Raw genomic sequence first — 21,176 nt, forward strand, 5'->3', positions numbered from 1 at the left:
AACCTAGTTTTCACAAATAACGAAGTAAGGCTCAGCAACCCCTACCTAGATCCTACCCAAAAATCAAGGATCACAGAAATTATTAATAACATCAAAAATTCGGATTACTGCATATTAAAATTGATTAACGTTTAGCGCCTGTTCCTGCAGATTTAATACTGCCAGAAGTTATTAGCCTGACGCATTTTTAGAGGAAAAAACAAATTAATGTAACATATTTCAGAGTGATCAATTTAAAGTGTGCGAAAGCTTTTAGCTGACCAATGAGAAATTCAAACTAAAGCTTTTTCACCTATCTATTGTTTTGGAGAAAGTTAATGCAGATACCCCTGGGGGCTTTTACAGCTCCGTCAGAAATGAGTTCACGGAACGGAAGGGTCCGTAAACTATTCAAAAATAAAATTAGATTGAATTATTCCAGTTTGCACAATGCCGATCGCACGACGGTAGCAGTCTTACACGAGTTAGTGTGTAGTGAATGTGAGTTTACGTGCGAGTGCGACTTCGCAGGATTGCGAGGACCACTAGGCAATCTAAGGTATGATACTAATCCTACCTTGGGTCGCCCTCGCTGTTTAAGGAGGCGGTTTGATTGTTATATGGTGCTTGGTTTTATTGCACCACACGCGTTTATTTTTCCGATGTGACGTCGCAGGTAGAGTGGGTGCTGATGCAATGGGAACGGCGCTTGCAATGTTGTGGATATCTGCAGCATGTGCTGTGTGGCGCTGGGAATGTAGAAACTCTCAAGTTGGTATCAAGGAGGATGTCTTTAGGACACGTCTTGAAGGTGTTGAAGGAGTTTTTGAGTGTTCTTATGTTCTTGAAGGAGGTGCGGGGGACAGAGAGCCGCGCTCGATATGAGTGGGATAGGATGAAAAAAGGCTGTCTCTGAAGTAAGTCTTTGAGCTGGCTTGAAAGAACTCCTGGAAGGTCAAGGTCGCTGTGAAAGTTTATGTTGCGTTGTAACCACTCCGCTCCGGTGGCGATCCGGGCGAATCGGTTTTACAACGTTCAAAGTGGATCGAGTTTGGATATCAGGGTGCGGGCGAAGACAATACTTGCGTAAAAGAATACTAGATTTACACAAGTTTTGCAAAGGTAGACTTTGTGTCGGAGGGATAATGCTGGAAGAGCATAGCATAGGGTAAGGCTGACTGGGCGAATATGGTTGTGGTTGTCTAGCGTTAAAGGTTACTACGAGATATTTGACCGAGTCCTTTCATGCGATGGGACGGTACAAGCCGGACAGGGAGCCCCAGATGGCGTTGCGCTTCTGTCTGCGGAAGCGGGATGAATGATCTCTAGAGAATAAACTCGCTTGTCACTTGACAGGATTCCCGTCAATTCTTAGTTTCTTAAGCCACTCGCCTAGGCCGATGGCCGCGGATTGTAGTTGGTTTGAAAGGATCGTCCGCATCATCGACATCATCCGCAAAGAGGTCTAATTTAATTTTACGGTCCTTGGGGATGCCGCTAGTGAAAAGCGAAAAAAGTAAAGGAGAGAGGCAGGATCTCTGGGGAACGCCTGCTATTACGGGACAAGCGGAGGAGAGTTCTGCTCGATAACTTCTGCTCGGTATCGAAAAGTGCGACATTTTACACTCATTAATTAGCAAATATTGAGTCATTATTGATAATTTTGCGATTTTTTTTTGTTAAACGTAATTTTCAAGATGCTAACATCCGAATGCAATACAATCCATGAATGAATATTCAATCATAAGAATTTTTAATATCTTCGACCTATTTATTTCAGCGCATGATTTTAACCATGTTATCCAAATGATCTTCTTAACATAAAAATAGTTATGCTGCATTTACGTATAATGACAAAATAATTGACATTAGGCATTGATTAGCAAATAAATTCCATTGCTCATTTTTAAGCTGCAGCATATTTTTGTCAAAACAGCTTACAGCAATCTGCTTTTGCAGTGTAAAAAAAGTTACTTTGTTTTAAAATGACAAATTTCTGATTATAAATGATGATGAATGATGAAAATATTAAAACGGAGAGAGTAATGGGCGGGCGCACAGTTCCATTAAGAGTTCCTCAAGGCATTGGGCGATATTCCTTTTAGCAGTTTCAATAAAAGTACTAAACCTGTACTAAGTAAGTGCCAACTCGCTGTATATCAGATTCATGGTTTAGTACGCGAGCAGAAATTATAGTACGTAGTTACGACCCGGTTGGAAGTAACCTGCATCCAGCATTTTCCGACATCTTTAACAAGTTCGCCAGAATGGTGGAAGTAAAACGTTGGTCTTATCTGTACGTAGAACATCCCCACGGCTACTAGGCTAACACTTTGCAATAACACCCTCAAAAAAATCAATACAACTTCGATATATCTCCAATTAAAGACTTTTTTCATACGAACTAATTTGCGAGTAAACCGTAAGTAAATTCTCAAGCAATTAGATTAATTAAATACATGAAAATATTTATAATAAAATTACTAAAATACTTTACTAATTTGTAAATTTGTTCAGTGTGTTATGAGCTGATTTATGAATCCGCGACTGGAGTAAATAATGTTACATTTACCCTAGTTAACTTACGTCATCATTCGACTTTTTAACATGTTCATTTAAGATTGTTATAATGACTGCAATAAATTAACCACAATCACAATTTAACAAAAAATTAAGCAATTTTATTGCAAAACAACGCAAGCTAAAAAGATAATTGTATTTTAATTTCAACTTCTACTACTTTACATGCCAACAGTTTTTGATATTTTTCATATGTTAATAGATATTAAAAAAACCTAAAATAAAAAAGGCAATACTTCCGAGGAGACAAATCATTATCATTTCAGCCATACATAGGACATAGGCCTTCCCCTATACATTTCCAATACGGCTGGTTGAAAGCGGCCTGCGTCCAGCATCTTCCGACGACGTTAACAAAGTCGTCTGCTTATATTGTGGAAGAACCTCTTATACTGCGTTTGTTGGTAGTGGAGACCACAAGGTCTCCACTCAAAAACATTAAGGCGCCAGCGTCTATCAACGAGCTATATGAGAGACTAACAAACATGTTCTAAAAATAAGTATAAAGAGATAGATGGACTAACCTTTTTAGCGATGTGTGTTTACTGCCGTTACTTAGCAGTTTATGCTTTGGCTTGTCAAGAGCACATGTAGGAGTCGACGACGATATAGTAAGGTCACTAGCAAACGAGCTTGTAGAGGACTCCTTGGAAATGTTGCTCCTAGCCTTTCTGGCAACTGATTCTGGGCTTCCGGGACTGCCCATCAGTTCCAATGCAAGACGACCCTTGCCAGGAGCTGGGGGAGGCTTCTCTTCAACGGGCACCATGTACGACAGCATGGCTGCCAGAACGTAGCACTTTTACAACATCGAATAAGCAACAAAGTTCAATTCATACGCTTACACGTAACACTTTAATTTTCTCCTTATGTCCATATTATAAAAACCATAAGTTGTTCGCCGTTTTATCACAAACGCTTATCACGATATCCTTTTCTCACGAGTGAGATCTGAAAGATAATATAATCTTATAATTTTTAATGCGATTATATTGCAGAAGCATAGATAACAAACTTATATCATAAATGTATACAAAGCTTCGTATACTAATTACATTAAGAAGCGACAAGAAAGTAAAGCAACTGAGTGAACTGCGATTAACGAAGCATTAAATTAAAATCAAAACAATATTTCCCACGGTGTGGAATTTGCCCTCATTTTTTAACGTTACGTTGCGTTAAAGATTTGATTTTTTTTTAACACTCGATTAAATGAAATACAAGCTATCTTCTAGTAAGTCTTATCTATATTAATGTTATATCTTCATTAATTTACCCACATAGTCATAAGAAATTTTAAATTGCCATAATATTTACAGCGACCTTATTTATCAAGCCTTATTTAAAGAAATTGAAAATTACGCATGGGACAACTTTATTTAAAACATAGTGATAACTTGCTTTAACAATAAGTTATAACACCGCATAAATAAACCGTTGCCTTTTGTAAAGTGATAAATTTACATGGTCCTAAAATGTTATATCGGCTGATATATGCACACATAGCAGGCGATATTAGTGATGCATCTGTGTATGTGTGTTTTTATTTGTGTATGTGCGTCTACATATATCAGCCAATGGACGCTCACTGCAAGGCAAAGGTTTCCTCGAAGATGGCCACCGTGACCGGTCTTATATAGAAAAGTAAAATGACGTAATCGGTATTTATATCTTTCGGATATTCCTATCTCTTTCAGTAATTAAATACGCAGTTACAATTTTTCTAATAACAATGAAGGACTCCAATTTTATGACCTACCTTTATTTTTGTTTATATTTTACTCTTGTAAATGAGTTAACCAGAAATTCCCTCGTATAGTATACATAGAGAACATTTAAAAAGTTTTTATGCAACGAATTAAAATGTAATAGAAAACAATTCAAATTATTACTACGATTGCCGCATGCAGCGACTTCGCATCGATCTCCGCATCGACACCGCTACACTTCTAGCGTCAAGGTCGTAAAAATTATTCGCATGCTGTATGTCGACAATAACAACATCTATTTTAAACTGATACATACATACCTAATTTACAATCTCCACGACATTGAGAACGATGCCAAAAGATTTCTTCCAATCATAGCATTCAATTCCAAAACAAATTAATCTGAAACAAAAATGTGCGTGAGTTGACAAGTTTAAAATTGTAAATGTTTCAATTTAATTTCGTTTTAAACATTTCAGACAATGAACAATTATAATTTGCTGCAACCAATGAATAATAAAACTACTGAAGAATTCTTTATCATATTTTTTTTTAAAGAGTAACACATTTTTCGATAAAAATTATGTTTTAGGATTTACACACGCTATTGTGAATATAGATATTAGAAGAGGTATAGTACTCAAGTAGTGGCGCCTCGCGCATCACGACGTTTGGCGCTTCATTGCAGCCTAAATATAACTAATGCTTTAACGAGTTTATACAGATTCATTCGTACAATGTTAATGCGAACACATATTTTGTTTTTATTCAATTCGCTATTTCTCTAATAATTCAATACTAAAGACGGATCACGAAACCGTTACGTCACGACGCACGACTCACTGAAGACCGATATAGCAAGCTTCAGGTCGTGTGGGAATGACAACATAATAGCATTTCTCAGTCAGGGAAAGGTCAGCCGCCTGCGATGAACTCATGACTTCGTGTGCTCTGAACTGCTGATCGCAATCGGCGGTTAATTAGTAATATTATCTTTGTTACATAAGCAGAAAGTCCACAGTTTAACGATAGCTATTTAATTCACCCACGGACTGTGTTATACTACAGAATCTACTAAAACAAAACACTGCAAAACCTATTTTTGCACGGATTGTTTTCAACGATAGGTAAGAGTGATAAAACGTATCGATTGCGCCACTGCTGTAAAAACTTATTATTGAGAACGGTGTTACAAAGGCATTATTTAAAATAATGCTTATGCATCATACAACGAAATTCAATTGTTCGAACAGCCGGTATTAAGTGCGAAGGCAAGACAAACAGACTCGTTTGTTCATATAACACAGTTGTAACAAGACTGCTTTACAATAATATTATGGAATGAAATGTTTGAAGTTCGAATGCTACTTGTAACCAAATAACGAAAGAGCTCACGAAGTTTTATTCGAATATATCTTTAAAACACCTAGAATTATTCTGTTAGGTCAGTGACGAAAATCATGTTAATTAATGGCCGTTGAGAAATGAACCTTCTTTTTTTGGAATTTTGTAATTATGGTTTTCACTGTTAGTTCCTTTGTGGTGTTAAAAAAACAGAACTTATATACTAAGGCGGTACAATTTTTTCCTGAAAATAATTTATTTAAAATGAATTATGTACACGTGATATATATCCGCTAAGTAAATTTAACTAAATTTGCATGATTATGTATTCATATCATTTCAGTTTCTCACATCGGCAAGTTATTTCAAACGCCTGAAGATGCATGACCTCTTGAAGCACTATAAACAGACATAGCTTAGTGTGTAAAGGGAGTGGCTTTGCTTGAAACCACCACTATCCTTAAAAGCAGCACACAAAACATCCGCTCACAGTCATAAAACTGATCATGGATTAGCGTAGTGGAAAAAAATGTCATTTCATTGGATCTGTGACACAATATGAACGGGTTTCTGAAAGACTCAAGTATAAATATAAACCAAAATAAAGATTAGTCATCCGATAAAAGTCTGCCTTTATAGTTGAAAAACAATGTAACTACCTATGAAGTTTTAATTATTAAATGAGATAAGACTATCTAAATACAAGAAAGGATTACGTAATTTGTTTCTATATGTATTTAAGACTTGTACGAAGTAAGTTATATGTACTATATTAACATATTGTGACGTGATGGCAGACGGGTACTTGCGACCTTGAGTCGTGTCTTCATTTCACTCAAGCTCAAGACCCTTTGTCACGGCAAAATATACGTGACGGGCGAGCCCATTTGTATTCACCTCTCGTCACTTTCGTGCAGCGATTCGAAACGCGAGAGATTGTAGAGAAAAATTCGCAAAAAAAAAAAAAAAAATTAAAATCTTTAAGAAAATTTCCTCTATGCAATATACAATAATCCATATGGACATAAATTTATATGAACTCTACAAACAAAGGCATCGTCGTCTTCGACGTCTTTTACACCTAATCATTCTCTACAAAATCTCTTTCTGAAATATGTTATACCAATTTATTTTTTCATTGGAATGCAACTGATCATCACATAGTAAAGCGATTTTTGTAAAACATTTTGTCTTTATGTGCTATCATTACGTCATTAATTACATAATTTTTTTTATTATTTATAGTACATGGTGTACAATACGTTAGTTGTAATACATTCACCACATTTAAACTTTTACACCTATAACTAATCCACTTCTAACGAGCGATATTATATATAGCGAACGTGTGCAAAAGACACGTATTATACGTAACAATTCAATGTAAGTATACGCGTGCTTTCAAAATATCGCCGTTGTAGAACTTACTATGATTACTATTGTGTTAACCAATATTAACTTAAGGTATCCCGCAATATTAACTTATCATCAGTAAACAACATATAAACTTCATAATTGACTAGTTGCATTTATATTATATTCTCTTATATATGCGTTTGTAGATTTAAACAAAAAATATTGATTCTAATTGCGCAAAACACAATACAAGTACACATTAACGTTAATCGATATTTCATGGAATTAATTGTTACGCAAATTACATAACTTTAAAAAGAAATTAATAAATACTTTGTTTAATTTTACCTTTTTAACCAGTAATAAACAACGCTAATGAAATGTAATAATTGATTAACAAACTTCATAATTAAATCTAAATTGAAGCTGAAGAATGTTTCCTGTACAAACATAGAAAATTTTCTCATTGTTTAAATATTTTACCACAACAATCAAAATATGTGCCATAATAGAAACACTCGATTATTGTACACGTATCATATTATACATGTGATAATAAAATAATAGGAGGCGCCAATCTCCGATCATACTATTTAGTAGCGCTTTCCGAAGTAGAAGCAGTGTTAATAGTTAGGCAATAGCATAGCAACCGACCAAGGCGAGGATCGGCACTCCGGCGCTTTTGTTTCAGAATACTAAGCGGGTGTTATCGGCAGACTGAGCTGAACGGCCATTGTGCAGGCCTTTGAGTCTAGTCACTCCATGGAGCGTCTGCCGAAGCGATCTAAGAGCTTGATGGCATCCTAATCCGGTGAAATAATATGATGCGGACCGAGCCGAGGCACCCTAGGGAACCGTCGAACTTCGCTACATTTAAAAAGGTCTCAGGCTAGGCCCACTCTGAACCCGCGAAACCTATAAATGCCATTTGGGCAGCAGTGAAAAAACAAAGCTGGAATATAAATTTTGATAATATTGTCTTTTTTGGTGTAACTATCTAGAACACAACTTGCAATGAATATTTTATTCCAATTTTTTTTTAATTCTTTACAACAAAGGGCAAAGGAGAATATAATTTAAAATAAAGTTGTAAATGTATTACACGTTACAATTTTTAGTCTTTGAGAAGCGGGCTTAAATGTAAGTAGTTAAATTTACAACATTGACGATCCATTTTAGCTTTATTTAAACTATTTGTTAACCCATTTTTATTTAATATGTGATCAACGATGTATGTATTATTGGTGTGTATAACAATGTATTTATTTTTATTAATAAGTTAATTGTATGTTAATATTGATTGATAATTGTATATTATGCTATGCTCGGGATATCTCTACGGGATCGAATCGATCGAAAGAATGGCGAGATCTGTTAAAATATTCCAGCCGACTGGCAAGTTGAAATCATGTACCGCCCATAACTGATGATCGCTGCAGATCATGGACCGGCAAACGCAAGGTAAGGCTTCCACCAACAGTGGAAAACCTTATTATGGTCGAAGAAAGACGCTGCATGCGAGCCGCATCCATCCAGTTCTATTGGAAATTTATGAGAGGCCTATATTCAGTAATGGACGCCTTGCCGCTGAGATGGTTAAAATATTAATAATGCATTTGCCAAAAACAAAAACCAATAATGATAAAAAATCGTAAAATATTTGTGTAATCGATATTGCATTCATTAAACATTAACGTTCGTAAGTATTCAATGCTTGACCGTTAATTACTGATCTTCCGCTTAGTACTCACGTTCGACGAGTCGTTGTTCTCATAACGTTTAACTAATGACTTAAGATGAAGTCTAAATAACTATGTTCCGTTTGAAACGACTATAACAACAGTGAAAATATGTGGATGCTTTACTTTATTGTCTACGGCTATGGAAAAAAGCATCATCGATAATAATACTAAAATATTGCCCGTCTTCAGAAATAAAGAAAAACCACATTATTTCGTCCTAAAACGGAATTAAGATGGTCCTTGGACCAATCACTGCACTAACCGTAATAGGACAAGACAGACAAGGATGAAAATATTTAGTTAGGAATAGCAACATACATAAATTATAAAGAATTTGTTTTATATAATGTAGAGAGATTTATTAATAATTTTGGATATACGTTGAAAATTTAAATTTAAAAGATGGTCCTTAAGTAGGTAATAAGTGAAATAATAAATAACACATACTACAATTCTTAATACAATGGAATAATCTGCCGGCTTCCTCATTCCCCAAAAATTATAATCAGGGTGAGAATGAATGGGTACCAGCTGAGTGTACTTGTCTCATATTCGACCATATGGACGCTTTCGGTACAACGGTACAGGAATGTACGAAGCATAAAAATAATAAGATTAATTAAAATAAAAAAACACAAATTCGTTCTCAACAAACCGTTCAATTCATCGTTACATTATATTCATCACTACCATTACTGATACCTCAGATTAAACATGGTTACGTACACACCGTACAGGTTTCCTACATACTCCTTTTATTATATGTTTTATTTATTTATGTAAAGGCATTAGTGAGCTAATCTTATTAACTTGTTTTTATCAGTTTTCCTCTTTGACGCTTAAAATGATTTCTGACTCTTGTTATATTCCATATATATGAACGCAGGTCAATTTCATCAAGATGTGAATGATATGAAATAATGTATATTGCCGAGTTATAGATTAGCAATGTAACTTAATTTCAATATGATAAAACATGCACATATAACTTCACTGTTTACTTGACCATCAATAATTTTGGGATGTAGTTTTACAATTAGTTTTATACAAATGACATAATTCTTTTGTATTGTTCTATATTGTACAATGATATAAAAGCGTTAAATAAGCTACAACAACGCATCAACAATTGTTTCCAAATATCATGTTTGGATTTTTATAATAACATAACAAGGACAGTATTGTTATTATATTTTTTTAATTCAACATGAGTTCTATAATTTATTTTGCTACAAAGCTTTTCTGTTTTTTTTTCAGTTAATGTCATTTCTCAGACACATTTTTTTTAATTCTGTACAAAGATGAAATTTTTGTCCGAAAAAAAATCAATTCTTAAAAAATATTTATTACAGGTATTATATATAACAACAATAAGTATACTGAGAATAAGTAAATAAAATAATACATATAAAAATGTATACCAAGAATAGATCAAGGATGTGATATGTAAAAATAAAGAAATTGTAATAGTTAAGGTATGAGGAGAAGAAAGAATGGTATCGAATAAAACGAAAAATGCATATGAAAGGAAAATAAAGAGGAATTGTAGAAAGAAATAAAATAAAAGAATGAATGATCATAGGAAGAACGCTAGAAGAGCGCGAAAATAAAAATATTACATGAAAAAGTTATTTAAAAAAAACATGGTCCCTGTCCCACAATAGATGTACGAGTATTCCCCATAGCGGGGTCCATTTAAAAAAAATAGGCATTACATAGATATATTAATAAACTCTTGAATGCTACAATAGGGTTTATTTAATTTTATACTCTAACGTTTAGGTTGAAAATTAAAAAAGGAAGGTCTAAGACATCTTGAAGAATTTTATTATATACATACTCACTACACTCAGCCATCTTCTCTCAACCATAAAGGACTTATAACTATTTAACAAACCCGTTAGATTTTCTGTTTAAAGGATAACGGGCCACCTCACCCATAGGATCATCAAGCTGATGACAGTTTATTGTAGGCGCTTAGTTCGGCGCACCCTATAAACGTGGGCTTGGCTTTCGATTGTTGGACGTCCAATATTTGTTGTTCTTGCTCATACGAAATCACGCGCAAGGCCGTTAAGCAATGCGTTTTACTAAGAGATCGCTAATAATAACGCGCGTAGATGACCTATCAATAAAATGAAAAACTAGAGCGCATCACGATCACGGACGCCGGCTCCGGTATCGATAGATCACGAGCTTGATTCTTCACGAGCGAATCATGTTTGGCTTTTAGAAACTTTATGCCAATTACTTCTCGTCGGACAAAAAAAAAGATACAGTGAAATTGCTTCTTTGAGGAGATATGAATGGCTGTTCTAGAAACGTCACAGCACGACTTAGAAGTATTACCCGTACCATTATGCACAATAACAAAGCTTCGGATAACATCTTTTTAGCTTTAAAGTTTAAACGGTCCCCCTTCTCTTTCGCATTATCTAAAACGTGTATAGCTAGCTTAAATTTGTAAAGAATGTTCCGACTGTGTCTAATTTCTGTTGAGAAAAATGACTGCGGCATCAACAAAAACTCATTATTTTATACGAGATAGATCGTTCGAACGATTTTTTACTTTTTTATACAGGCCGAGTTTATTTTAATCAACAATCGCTGTTTCAAATAGCATCATTACTGTACATTCTTTTTTAAATAGTTTCATAGACTTAGGTTTACGGTATTAAAATTAAACTGTAAATATTCAATCAGTGAATTCCGAAACTCAACTTTTGTATGTGTGGAAGATATAAGATTTAAGTTCGCGAATATGGGTGCTAAATGGGTACATACTTATATAAATCAGTTCACCTTGAACGGGAGATACGCATTTGATAAAGTGACCAATTATTTAAGTTACGAAGGTCTTACTGAACTACTTTATTTTGAACCGTGCGGTGGCGGCACAACTGATTGCTTTTAAATTGGACATAGTCTCGGCGTAAGAAAACACATTCTTCCTGTCTTCACTAACATCTAGAAATTACTCCGCATAAGACCTCGTTTATGGAATTTAGTTTATCGTTTTAAGAACGTATAATTGCAATTTTAATCCAATTCAAATTCATCGTCTAGTTATAGCTTGGGCATAATTTTTTGGTAAGAAATGTGATGCAATATTTTATTTAATCGTCATGAAGAAAGTGCACGTAACACAATGGGTGGTTTATTCGTACTGTTTATATACAATCTCTGAATATAGGCGAAAGGGCAAGCAAACAACAAAACGGGATCAATGCCAATGTATTTAATTTCATTAATAGAATCTGTACTTCATGTTTTTATTTTTCTCGTTAGTATTTTGATCTTTAATAAAAAATATCCATTTAAATAAATAGAGCAATAAACATAACACTTTTAAAACCCGTAAAAAGGTAGTAGAAAAGGTTTCGTAATTTTTTTTAATAAATCATCTTTAATCGTCTTTGTTTCTGCTTAATTGATGAATCTCAATTTAAAATGAGACAAGAAAATAAAAATTTTTTGTATAATAACATTTCTACTAATGAAAATAATTAACTATTTTAAACAGTCTTTTATAAGAAATGTGTAGAAAAATACTAGGTAGCAGGTTGTGTAATTCGTCGCAGACTGGTTGAGCTATGCCATAGCAGATTGTACACTTGATTAGAGCAATGCGACATGCAGAGGCAGTCAGATGTACATAAGCCTATTCCCAACGGTATACAAACAGTTACGTATAACATAATTCGTACTTTTCAGTATAACAGGCCAGCACTATTTCCACCAGATAACGAATTATTCCTGCGCCCAACAGACACAATGAGATAGCATAAGTGACTACACCGTCATCCTTGTACTTCAAAAAAAATCTCTTTTTACGTTTTCATTTAATACATACATTGTTATCAAGAAAGATCAAAATAAGAAATTTAAAAACAAACCATGTTGTTAGGTTATCATATATTTATTTTTTTACAAGTAAACATGTAATAGCTTATCATCAACAGGAAATTATTACGTACACAAATGAAACTTAAGAAAACTCAGCGCATACGTACTTGCACCGCGTAATATCCGAGATGCCGGTGCAGACAGGATCACGGCTTCGGCTCGTCCGCAGTCGGGCGAACGTATCAAAAACAAGAGGGAGCGTATGGATGCGGCCGGCTGTTTATAAACATTGGAACAAGCGAACGGGAAGCGATCAATACCGCGTCGGGTTATGCGCCCGGGCCCCCGACGTGGGCCCGTGCTCACCTGCTACCGGGACGGTAGATGATCAAAGAGCACGGAGGAGCGAAATGCGAGTGACGACGGATGCGGAGGCGAGCATACTACACAAACGTATTTAACGACCGGCCGACGGCAGCCGTGTGTGCTCTGCCCTACAGTTTACGTCACGCATCTTTGACAGCTAGAGCACGCGGGAGGCGACGGCGCCGCAAGCCGCGCCGCGGCGCCACCAGCGCCAATCAATAGCACCGTGCACCGCACCGGCGTCACTCCTCCGACCGAGCTCGCCTTCCCTTCCACCGCATTACACGCTTCAATGTTCACTCTATACGGTAAAATAAACTACGATCTGAATTGCATTCCCGTGAACTTTATTGGATAAAGTTCACCTAAAATAAATTTGCCCGCACTGGATGCAGAAAGTATTCAAGTAAATAAATGTTTTATACCCTGGGTAGCTTAAATAAAGTTACATTTTTCCTTTGATTCCACAATCTATAAATACTTAAATTTATGTAATTGTTAATACAGTTGATACAAACGTGTGCAGATATTTCTTGTTGCAATGTTTTTAATTATAGATGAAATGGGCAAACCAAGGCATAAATATCATCATCCGATGATACATCAGAAATTACCCTGTGCATCGCCGCGCTTGTAATTCGTAAACTCTACATTGTACGTATCTTCCGTCCTATAAGATCAGTCCCCTTAGGGCAATTCTTTGTGGCGATAGAAAATGGATAGCTTGCTGATAACCATCTCAAATGTTGCAAAGAAACCCAATAAAATTTCCCTATCACTTAGATACCACGGTTTTTACTATCATCGTTCTTTTCTCATTTTGCTATTATATTTTTTACAATATTTTCGTTAATTCTTGTAACTTGAATTAGGAATTCCATTTTTTGACAACTTACATTTGGGAGGCCTATGTCAGCAGTGGACGTTCTGCGGCGGAAATGATTACAATTATACCATGTATTTGTTTAATAGATGGAACCAAAAGAGTTTTACCCTATGATTGCTTGTATGCTTGGTATCTGCTCTTACAATTGGTAACAAAATATCTCTGCCTATTTTAATTAGACAATATTAATGTCAATAATAGAGCAAAAGGGCCTCCCCTCTATCCGGTTGTACCTTTACTGAGAGTAAATTCGCAGTTTTGATGTTATGAATCCTATTAGTGAATGTTCAAAATATTCTAAGCAAATTAGATTTCCATTTTACTTGAACTATCATTTAAAAAAAAAAAAACGTACCTAAAAATATTGGAAAATTATAGACACAGATTCAAAAGATTTATAAAGTGTGAAAACGAAAAATCACTTGTTCATGCCAATGATGTCATCGATTTATTAAAATCACAAACTAGTCATATATTACCTTTGGCAAGGACAAATGTTTGTCCGTAGGGATTTATTAACAGTTGTACCTTTTTCGAGGTGGCAAAGCCTTGCCTAGACCTATTAGTTTCAGTGATTTAGCTCGAAGGCGGTCAGCCACATTTCCTTGCGGATCGTTGCATTTATTTTACGTGATTCGTCCACACTTAAGTCGCTTAGAACACCTCATTACGTGCCAGAGGGATCAATTGATATTTATTATTCTTGCCAGCCCCCAGTGCAAGGCACGGGCCTCCCCCTAAGGTTGGCCACAATTACCCGTCTTACGCTGCATCCACCGTCGTAAGCGTCCATGGTTTAGATACATATGTTATTACCGGCAATACACACTGGTCAAACACCATCGCTACATTTAACCGTATTTAATTTTTTTTTATCACCTGTTAAATAATAAATATTGATTGTTTGCATTTGTGGGCTCGGAATGCTTGCACACGGACAGACATAGGGTACATACCCTTTAGTCGAATCGATTAAGTTGTTAAAACAAATTATCTGTAAAATGTTTAATAAAAATTGATAACTGTAAAGGCAAAAAAATAAGTTAAATAAGTGATTTTCAAATAAGCCAAGCAACTATCAAACTTTTATAATAAAACAATTTAACAAGTAAATGATACTTTATTGTTGCAATAATAATATTATAAATTTTTTAAAGCAAACAATTTTGACAAGTCTAACTTTAACCGAAAAATTTATTGTGAAATAACTGAATGTTGTTATTTAAACACTGCCAAGCCCGCTGTGATTAAATCGACGCCATTTCTATGAATGGGAATTATGGCACTCATTAACATGATAGTTTGACAATACTGAGGAATGCATGCGGTATAGTAATATGTATTACATTTAATATCAATGAAGAAATAACACTTATAAAAAGTATATTATTGTACATGTAAACATTATAATGAATTTTTAACAGGTTATTAATACACAGTAAGGTGCGTGTATAAAGGTAATATCAGTACTAACAGTGCAAATTGTCATATTTAGATTAAAAAATAAATAAAGTTTGTTTTATAATTATTTATAGACTGCTCGCTACTGCACGTGATGTTTATTATTACGCTATATTACTGTCAGTAAATACTATAAAAAATAAATGTTTTTCTCTGCCGATGATCTAACAACACTTAGCAAGCAACTGTAACCTTAATAACTATGACGTCGTCTATGTATATATACGTTGATAATTAAAAAACGAAGCTTGGGCAGCGTTTTAAAATAAAAATCTCAAAACTTCTAAATAGAGAATAAACAATTTTTAAGAGACTTGTCCGAGCTTAACGATCAAATACAATTAATGTGGGTACACTGGATGTAATCGACTCTACAAACACGCTGTACAACATGCGAAGGATAATACTATGAACATTAGTATAACTAGAAATAAGATAAATTTGATGATGTTTGATTCAATATACTTTCAGTTGATTTTTGTCATCAAACCCAGCCGAGTGCCCCGCGTTTCGCACGATGAACGAGTTGCCATCAAAATGCATACGCCTTTCACCACGACTGAATAAAAAATATACGTGGATAGTTAACATCTTAAAAAACAAAAACTTATAACTAATTGTTTGATAAAATTTAATTTTTATTAATTTCAGTGCATTAAAAAATGTATAAAAAAATTAGTATATAAAAAGATGTCGCTATCGAAAAATTATCATTTCGGGATGAAGACTACAAATACCTACCGTACAAACAAATGCTGTGTCTGTCCAAGAGATGCCGTGCAGTGCACAAACGGACTGGTGATCGAAGCAGATCCGTTACTTGGACTTGTCCGCAATTGATACTTGTGGCTGCTTCGGTGGATACTAGAAAATTTTAATTTTCAAGTCATCAACGAGCCATGGTGAGACCTATAATCGGGATTTGTTTACAAGATTTAATCAAACATGAAGACATTCATATTATTAAAAGTCAAATCCGACACAGCCCTGCTAAAGGACAAGTTCAAGTGGCAGCGCGCAGTCCATACAACGCGCATAGCACATGGCCGCTGGGCTTTGCGGTTCTGCAGAAGATGCCAAGGACGCGCAGGCGCTGCGTTCAAATGATTGGCAAGTAATTCCGTCCACAAGGTGAAGTAAAATTAACAAGGTTGTATATTGTCTGTGCTTCTTTTCAATATCTGTACATCACTTTACCCATCGTTGTCTTCATAATTTACGAACACTACTTTTATTATTCGTTAATGTCAATCATATATTAACAACTTAGTCAATACTCAGGTCATCCCTTGATAATAGAGAAATGTTTCTATAAAAGAATAACCTAAATACTGGACTTTCACTGCAGCTCAAGTGGCATATGCAGATTCCCCGCAGGCTCAAGGAGGCAGGGCAAGACACTGTTTGCTCTACAAGTTGGCTTTCACTGAAAATTACCTCATGATATACATAAAATACTAACAAAGTTTTCTTCCTATAGTTCTTATAAGAAAGTTGGTAATGGCATATAAAAAGTGTCTCATTTTAAACGAAAAGTTAAACCCGTACCGAACTAGTCCGTCGGCGGTTTGACTGACGCGTACGTTGTTAATGATCCAATTGTCGATGCCGTCGTCGGTGAGCCAGTATTGCATCCCCTGCAGCAGCGTCAATGCCTTGTTCACGTACGAAGGTCCATGGCCTGATTCACTATATAAACCCAAAACTCAACCACGTTTATAATTTTAAAATTACTAGCATACAAAAACCATTGACAATTGTAAACAAATGTTAAGATTTTATTTAATTAAATGTAAAGTAAGGGCACTAGTAGTTGACCATGTACTAGTAGTTGACCGTCTTGTATGAAATTTTAAATAATAAGCGTTGTGTTTATCGTATCTAATTAAAAAATTAATTTATAAGTAGCTGCTCTCATCTATTTACAACTGCGGAAAGCTCAGAACTAAAGCGCATTGTGTGTAAATACGGTCAATTACTAATTTAATTTAATTTTTCAGATTTTGATTGGTCAACTACTGAAGCAAACACTTAATATGAATCAAATAAAAATTTAAGTGTTTACGATTTGTTTAATTGAAAGACTTCTTAGTAAAACTTAATCTAAAGGGTATAAGAATTTCCTTTAAGCACCCACTGATATTCTAAAATTTGAATGTATGTGGTCCATCAAAAAAACATTTTAGCAGCGCTCTTAAGTGGTCAACTACTGGTGCCGTTACCTTTTATATTCAAATTAAGATCTTCAAAAATTTAAATTGTCTTAAAATAACTTGCGTCCATAGTATATGTATATAATTGGTTATAGGTATTAAAAACTTTAAACTAAAAGCTTTTACACCTGTTTTCAACTACCTAATTTTTTACGTAGTAATTCCGATTTCGACACCGCATTTTTCTCACTATATTATCATAAGGTTATTCATAATTTCTAAAACCATTAATGCCACATGTATGCCATACATTGGCAGCAAATAAGCTATACATACACCACCTCTTTAAAGCTTTTACACCACTCTCCAATTACCCTGTATGCAAATAACATAAGGAGGACAGTATATAGTAATTGTAGCAAATAATAAAATTTAAAGATTTGATCTTTTGTTGAATAGTATATGATCCACTACTAAAACAGTCGAAAAAACGAGACGTACTTGTAAAAAACATTGAGAGTGAAGTCCTGACTCATATCGAGGAATGTGTCGGTGGTGGTCCGAGTGCCGGCTGCGTCTACTAAGTACACCAGAGCACACTGTTCCGCGGTGAACGAGACGCCTTTGTACCACATTTTTGCGTACCTTCGAACAATTTAAAAAAGCTTTATTACATGAATTGCTTTAATGACAATTATTTTGAAATTTTTGGAAAAGAAGATTATCATCATGTCAGCTGATGGACAAGCAAAGCATAGACCTGCCTCAAAGATCACCACAATGACCGGTCTAAGGATGATGAACAGAAACGGGCAATAATCAACATCTATAGTGATTCCCAAATTTTGTATATTTGCTTGTCACATGTGTTTGCAAGTTTGGTTTTAGAATGGCTTGTTATATGTAATACACACAAATGTGTGTGTGATTTACACAATAAATTAACAAACCATGATTTTAAAGACGTTGACTGATTTTGTGCTGCCTGCGTCCAGCAATTTTCCGCGACTTTGACTTCGAGTCTACTACTATGAATATAGTTTGGTTGTTCGGAATTGCAACAAGAGTTAAATTTTAATGATTTAACACAGAAAAAACTTGACTCAACTCACTTGTTATTACCCTGCTGATGATGCGCCTGTATTTCCACTCGCGAGCGATAGTTGTAAACTCTACCGTTGGGATGAATTAAAGCAGCGGCGGCTCCAGACTGCGACAACGCCAGCACAATATTGTATTTGGCATTCGTTACGCGCACCGCACCGTCCACCGTCATGTCCACTCTTAAAACAAATGTACTACTGCTTACTATAAGATAACGAAGCCAAAACCTGAACTGAGCCAAAACTGCTGGACTGAGAAATCCTATTTAGATGGAAAAAAAATTGAAAAAAGCTGGATTAAATGTATTGATCTGAAAGGAGATTTTCTAAGACATTTTACATATATATTAAAGCCTTACCAGTATTGTTGTTACCGAGTAATCTAATTGTTTACTTGGCCGTTCGGTTAAGCTATATATGCCCATGGGCATTTATCGCTTTCATTGTGTGAAGGACACTAATGGTGCACAGTACAGAGTTCTATATATTAATTTTAGTGATACCGAATCCGATAGACCTTGCCTTAGCACAAGCTCATGGCGAGACGGGGGGTTTATCAGCAATTCTGCTCCGTCAGGCCGTTCATCATGACTCTCGGCCGCGACGCTCATTGCCCTTTTCCACAGCTCCTATTTCGTCGCGGTATCCAAAGCCACTGTACTGTACTGCAATTTCGCTAGCACTATTGTACACTTACGCCGAGGTGAGCGGGCCGCAAGGATTTCCAACAGGAGAATTCGACTTGCACCATCATCCGTAACTCTGCTAAGTAATACTCGGGTAATAACTCGTAATCAATCACCGATGGTAAATTCTTCTGGCTCCTCCATATTTAATCAGTGTAAAAAGTACCCACACGATTTGTTTACAGAAGCATACAGAATACATACATATATAAGCATGAGAGTATAAGCACATCTAACTAACAACCTGAAAATTTCATAGTGACGTAAACATCTGATACAAGGTGCTATGCACAATAGAATGTTTTAATTTTAACCTTCAAATTCCAAAAATTATGCATCGGTGTATATTATATAGATACTAACTTGACTCTATCCCTTAGCCGTAGACATACCGTGCCGTGAGGAGTCACTGAAGCGTTATAACGTGCACCTCCAGCGACATCAGTCACCTGAACAGATACAATGTAATAAGTACCAATGCATACTACTTGATATCCAAAATTGAAACCAGTGATTGCATTGACAAGTTGCGCAGCGAAAAGGCCACAAAGCCAGTAGGTAGTTGCTGTAGCCATAAAGTTTTGGTGTGAAGATCATAGACCGGCAAGCCTAATGTAGAAATTCCAATAAAGCGGCAGACAACCACGTAAAGGTCGTCTGAAAACGCTGGAAGCAGAGCGCTTCCAACCGGACGTATTGGAAATCTGTGGAAGAGGTCTGTGTTCAGCAACGCACATCCTACAGTTGAAGTGATGACTTTCAAAAGAATACATCAAAAAATTATGCGGCGCATATAACTAAATACGCCGCATTACACTTTAGCTGTTGCTCAAAGTTTACCGTCTGTCAACAAGCAGCGCGAGAATCGCGGGTTAGCAAGCGGCCGATAAAATACGAAAAGTCAAATGGGACCTAGAGTACCTTTAATACTTTTACCTCTAAATCCCTCCAAGTGTCAGCGTGGTAGATATCATCGCCAGGATAAAATGGGGCTTTACGCTGCAATGGTGCTCTCCACGGAGGTTGCCATGCTGCAGCGCCCACTAGTTCAGCTTGACCCAAACCACCTTCTAAAAACTTGCTGTAGTCTTGAAATGCAGAAAGATTTGATTCCTCCTGAAATAATTATTTTCTCAGTATTCCAATTCACGACACCTCTAACAATAGGACAGAAAAGTAAATACTGATGGGATGTAGAGTAATACTATTAAATGGCAATATACGATAAACATATTTTCATGTAATAAATAATCAACTGAGGCGGGTAAGGGTATATAGTGATCCCTTATTAAGTATTGTAAAACAACTTATTACCCATTCAACACATGAAAGTTAAATTCTTTGGGTCTTCGAATTCGTCGACATACCGCTTTTATTTACTTCTTAAAAACAATTACTTAATAATAGAGAGATACAATACTTGATACTCCACAACGTGTTAAAGTCCTCACTAAATTAAAATTCAGTGGAAATAGTTTATTACCTGATTATATGAATGAGCAGTATAGACACTCCGTGGACGTACAGGCATTGTCACTTCTTTTCTAAAATCTGTATTAGCCATTGTTGCTTTAACCAAAGAAAATTTTAAACTGTTATTTGCTGAGATTATAAATACATGAACTACAATTACTTGCGGCACGGAAAAATGTTACATAATACACAATACTTCATACAACAGTAACACGAAAAATTAATTTGTCATTTATTTCATTCTACGTTTAAATAATACCGTTTATATAATGTTTTTGGCCAGTTGTCTACCTGTTTCACTAACATCTTATGTTTACAGGGACCAATAAATAGATATCTAAATTTTTTTAAATAATACCTTTCGTTTATTAAAACTGTATTAACAGTCACTATTTTAGAAAAGCAGTATGTATGATTAATTTTTTATCATTAATAACAAGGTTTTGCCTTAATGTGACAATGTGTAGATATAAATTTCTAAGTTTATTAATT

At 35.3% G+C, this 21,176-nt stretch overlaps 2 protein-coding genes across 4 annotated transcripts in view; both read right to left on the bottom strand.

Annotated features, from left to right (window-relative positions):
- Positions 1-13,048, bottom strand: part of LOC137918941 (uncharacterized) — a 33,010-nt gene extending 19,962 nt beyond the window's left edge. For all 3 annotated transcript variants that reach the window (XM_068761900.1, XM_068761893.1, XM_068761884.1), the window contains exons 1-3: positions 12,724-13,048; positions 4,589-4,670; positions 3,084-3,510 (exon numbers count right to left, since the gene is read on the bottom strand). In XM_068761900.1, the coding sequence (XP_068618001.1) occupies positions 3,084-3,340 (257 nt within the window). In that variant the 5' untranslated portion in view covers positions 3,341-3,510; positions 4,589-4,670; positions 12,724-13,048. The remainder of the gene's footprint in view (positions 1-3,083; positions 3,511-4,588; positions 4,671-12,723) is intronic.
- A 2,677-nt stretch (positions 13,049-15,725) lies between these two features.
- fest (wurstfest) lies at positions 15,726-20,775 on the bottom strand. Its single transcript, XM_068763924.1, has 8 exons — positions 20,695-20,775; positions 20,148-20,327; positions 19,575-19,660; positions 18,535-18,705; positions 17,924-18,067; positions 16,818-16,958; positions 16,011-16,133; positions 15,726-15,828 (listed from the first exon to the last, which is right to left on the bottom strand). The coding sequence occupies exons 1-8, from the start codon at positions 20,773-20,775 to the stop codon at positions 15,726-15,728; spliced, it is 1,029 nt and encodes a 342-aa protein (XP_068620025.1).
- Between the last annotated feature and the right edge of the window lie 401 nt (positions 20,776-21,176).

The sequence above is a fragment of the Battus philenor genome, unplaced genomic scaffold, assembly GCF_028537555.1.
Source record: "Battus philenor isolate CCGP_79_NKW_IND1 unplaced genomic scaffold, ilBatPhil1.0.hap1 SCAF_1, whole genome shotgun sequence".
NCBI lineage: Eukaryota > Metazoa > Arthropoda > Insecta > Lepidoptera > Papilionidae > Battus > Battus philenor.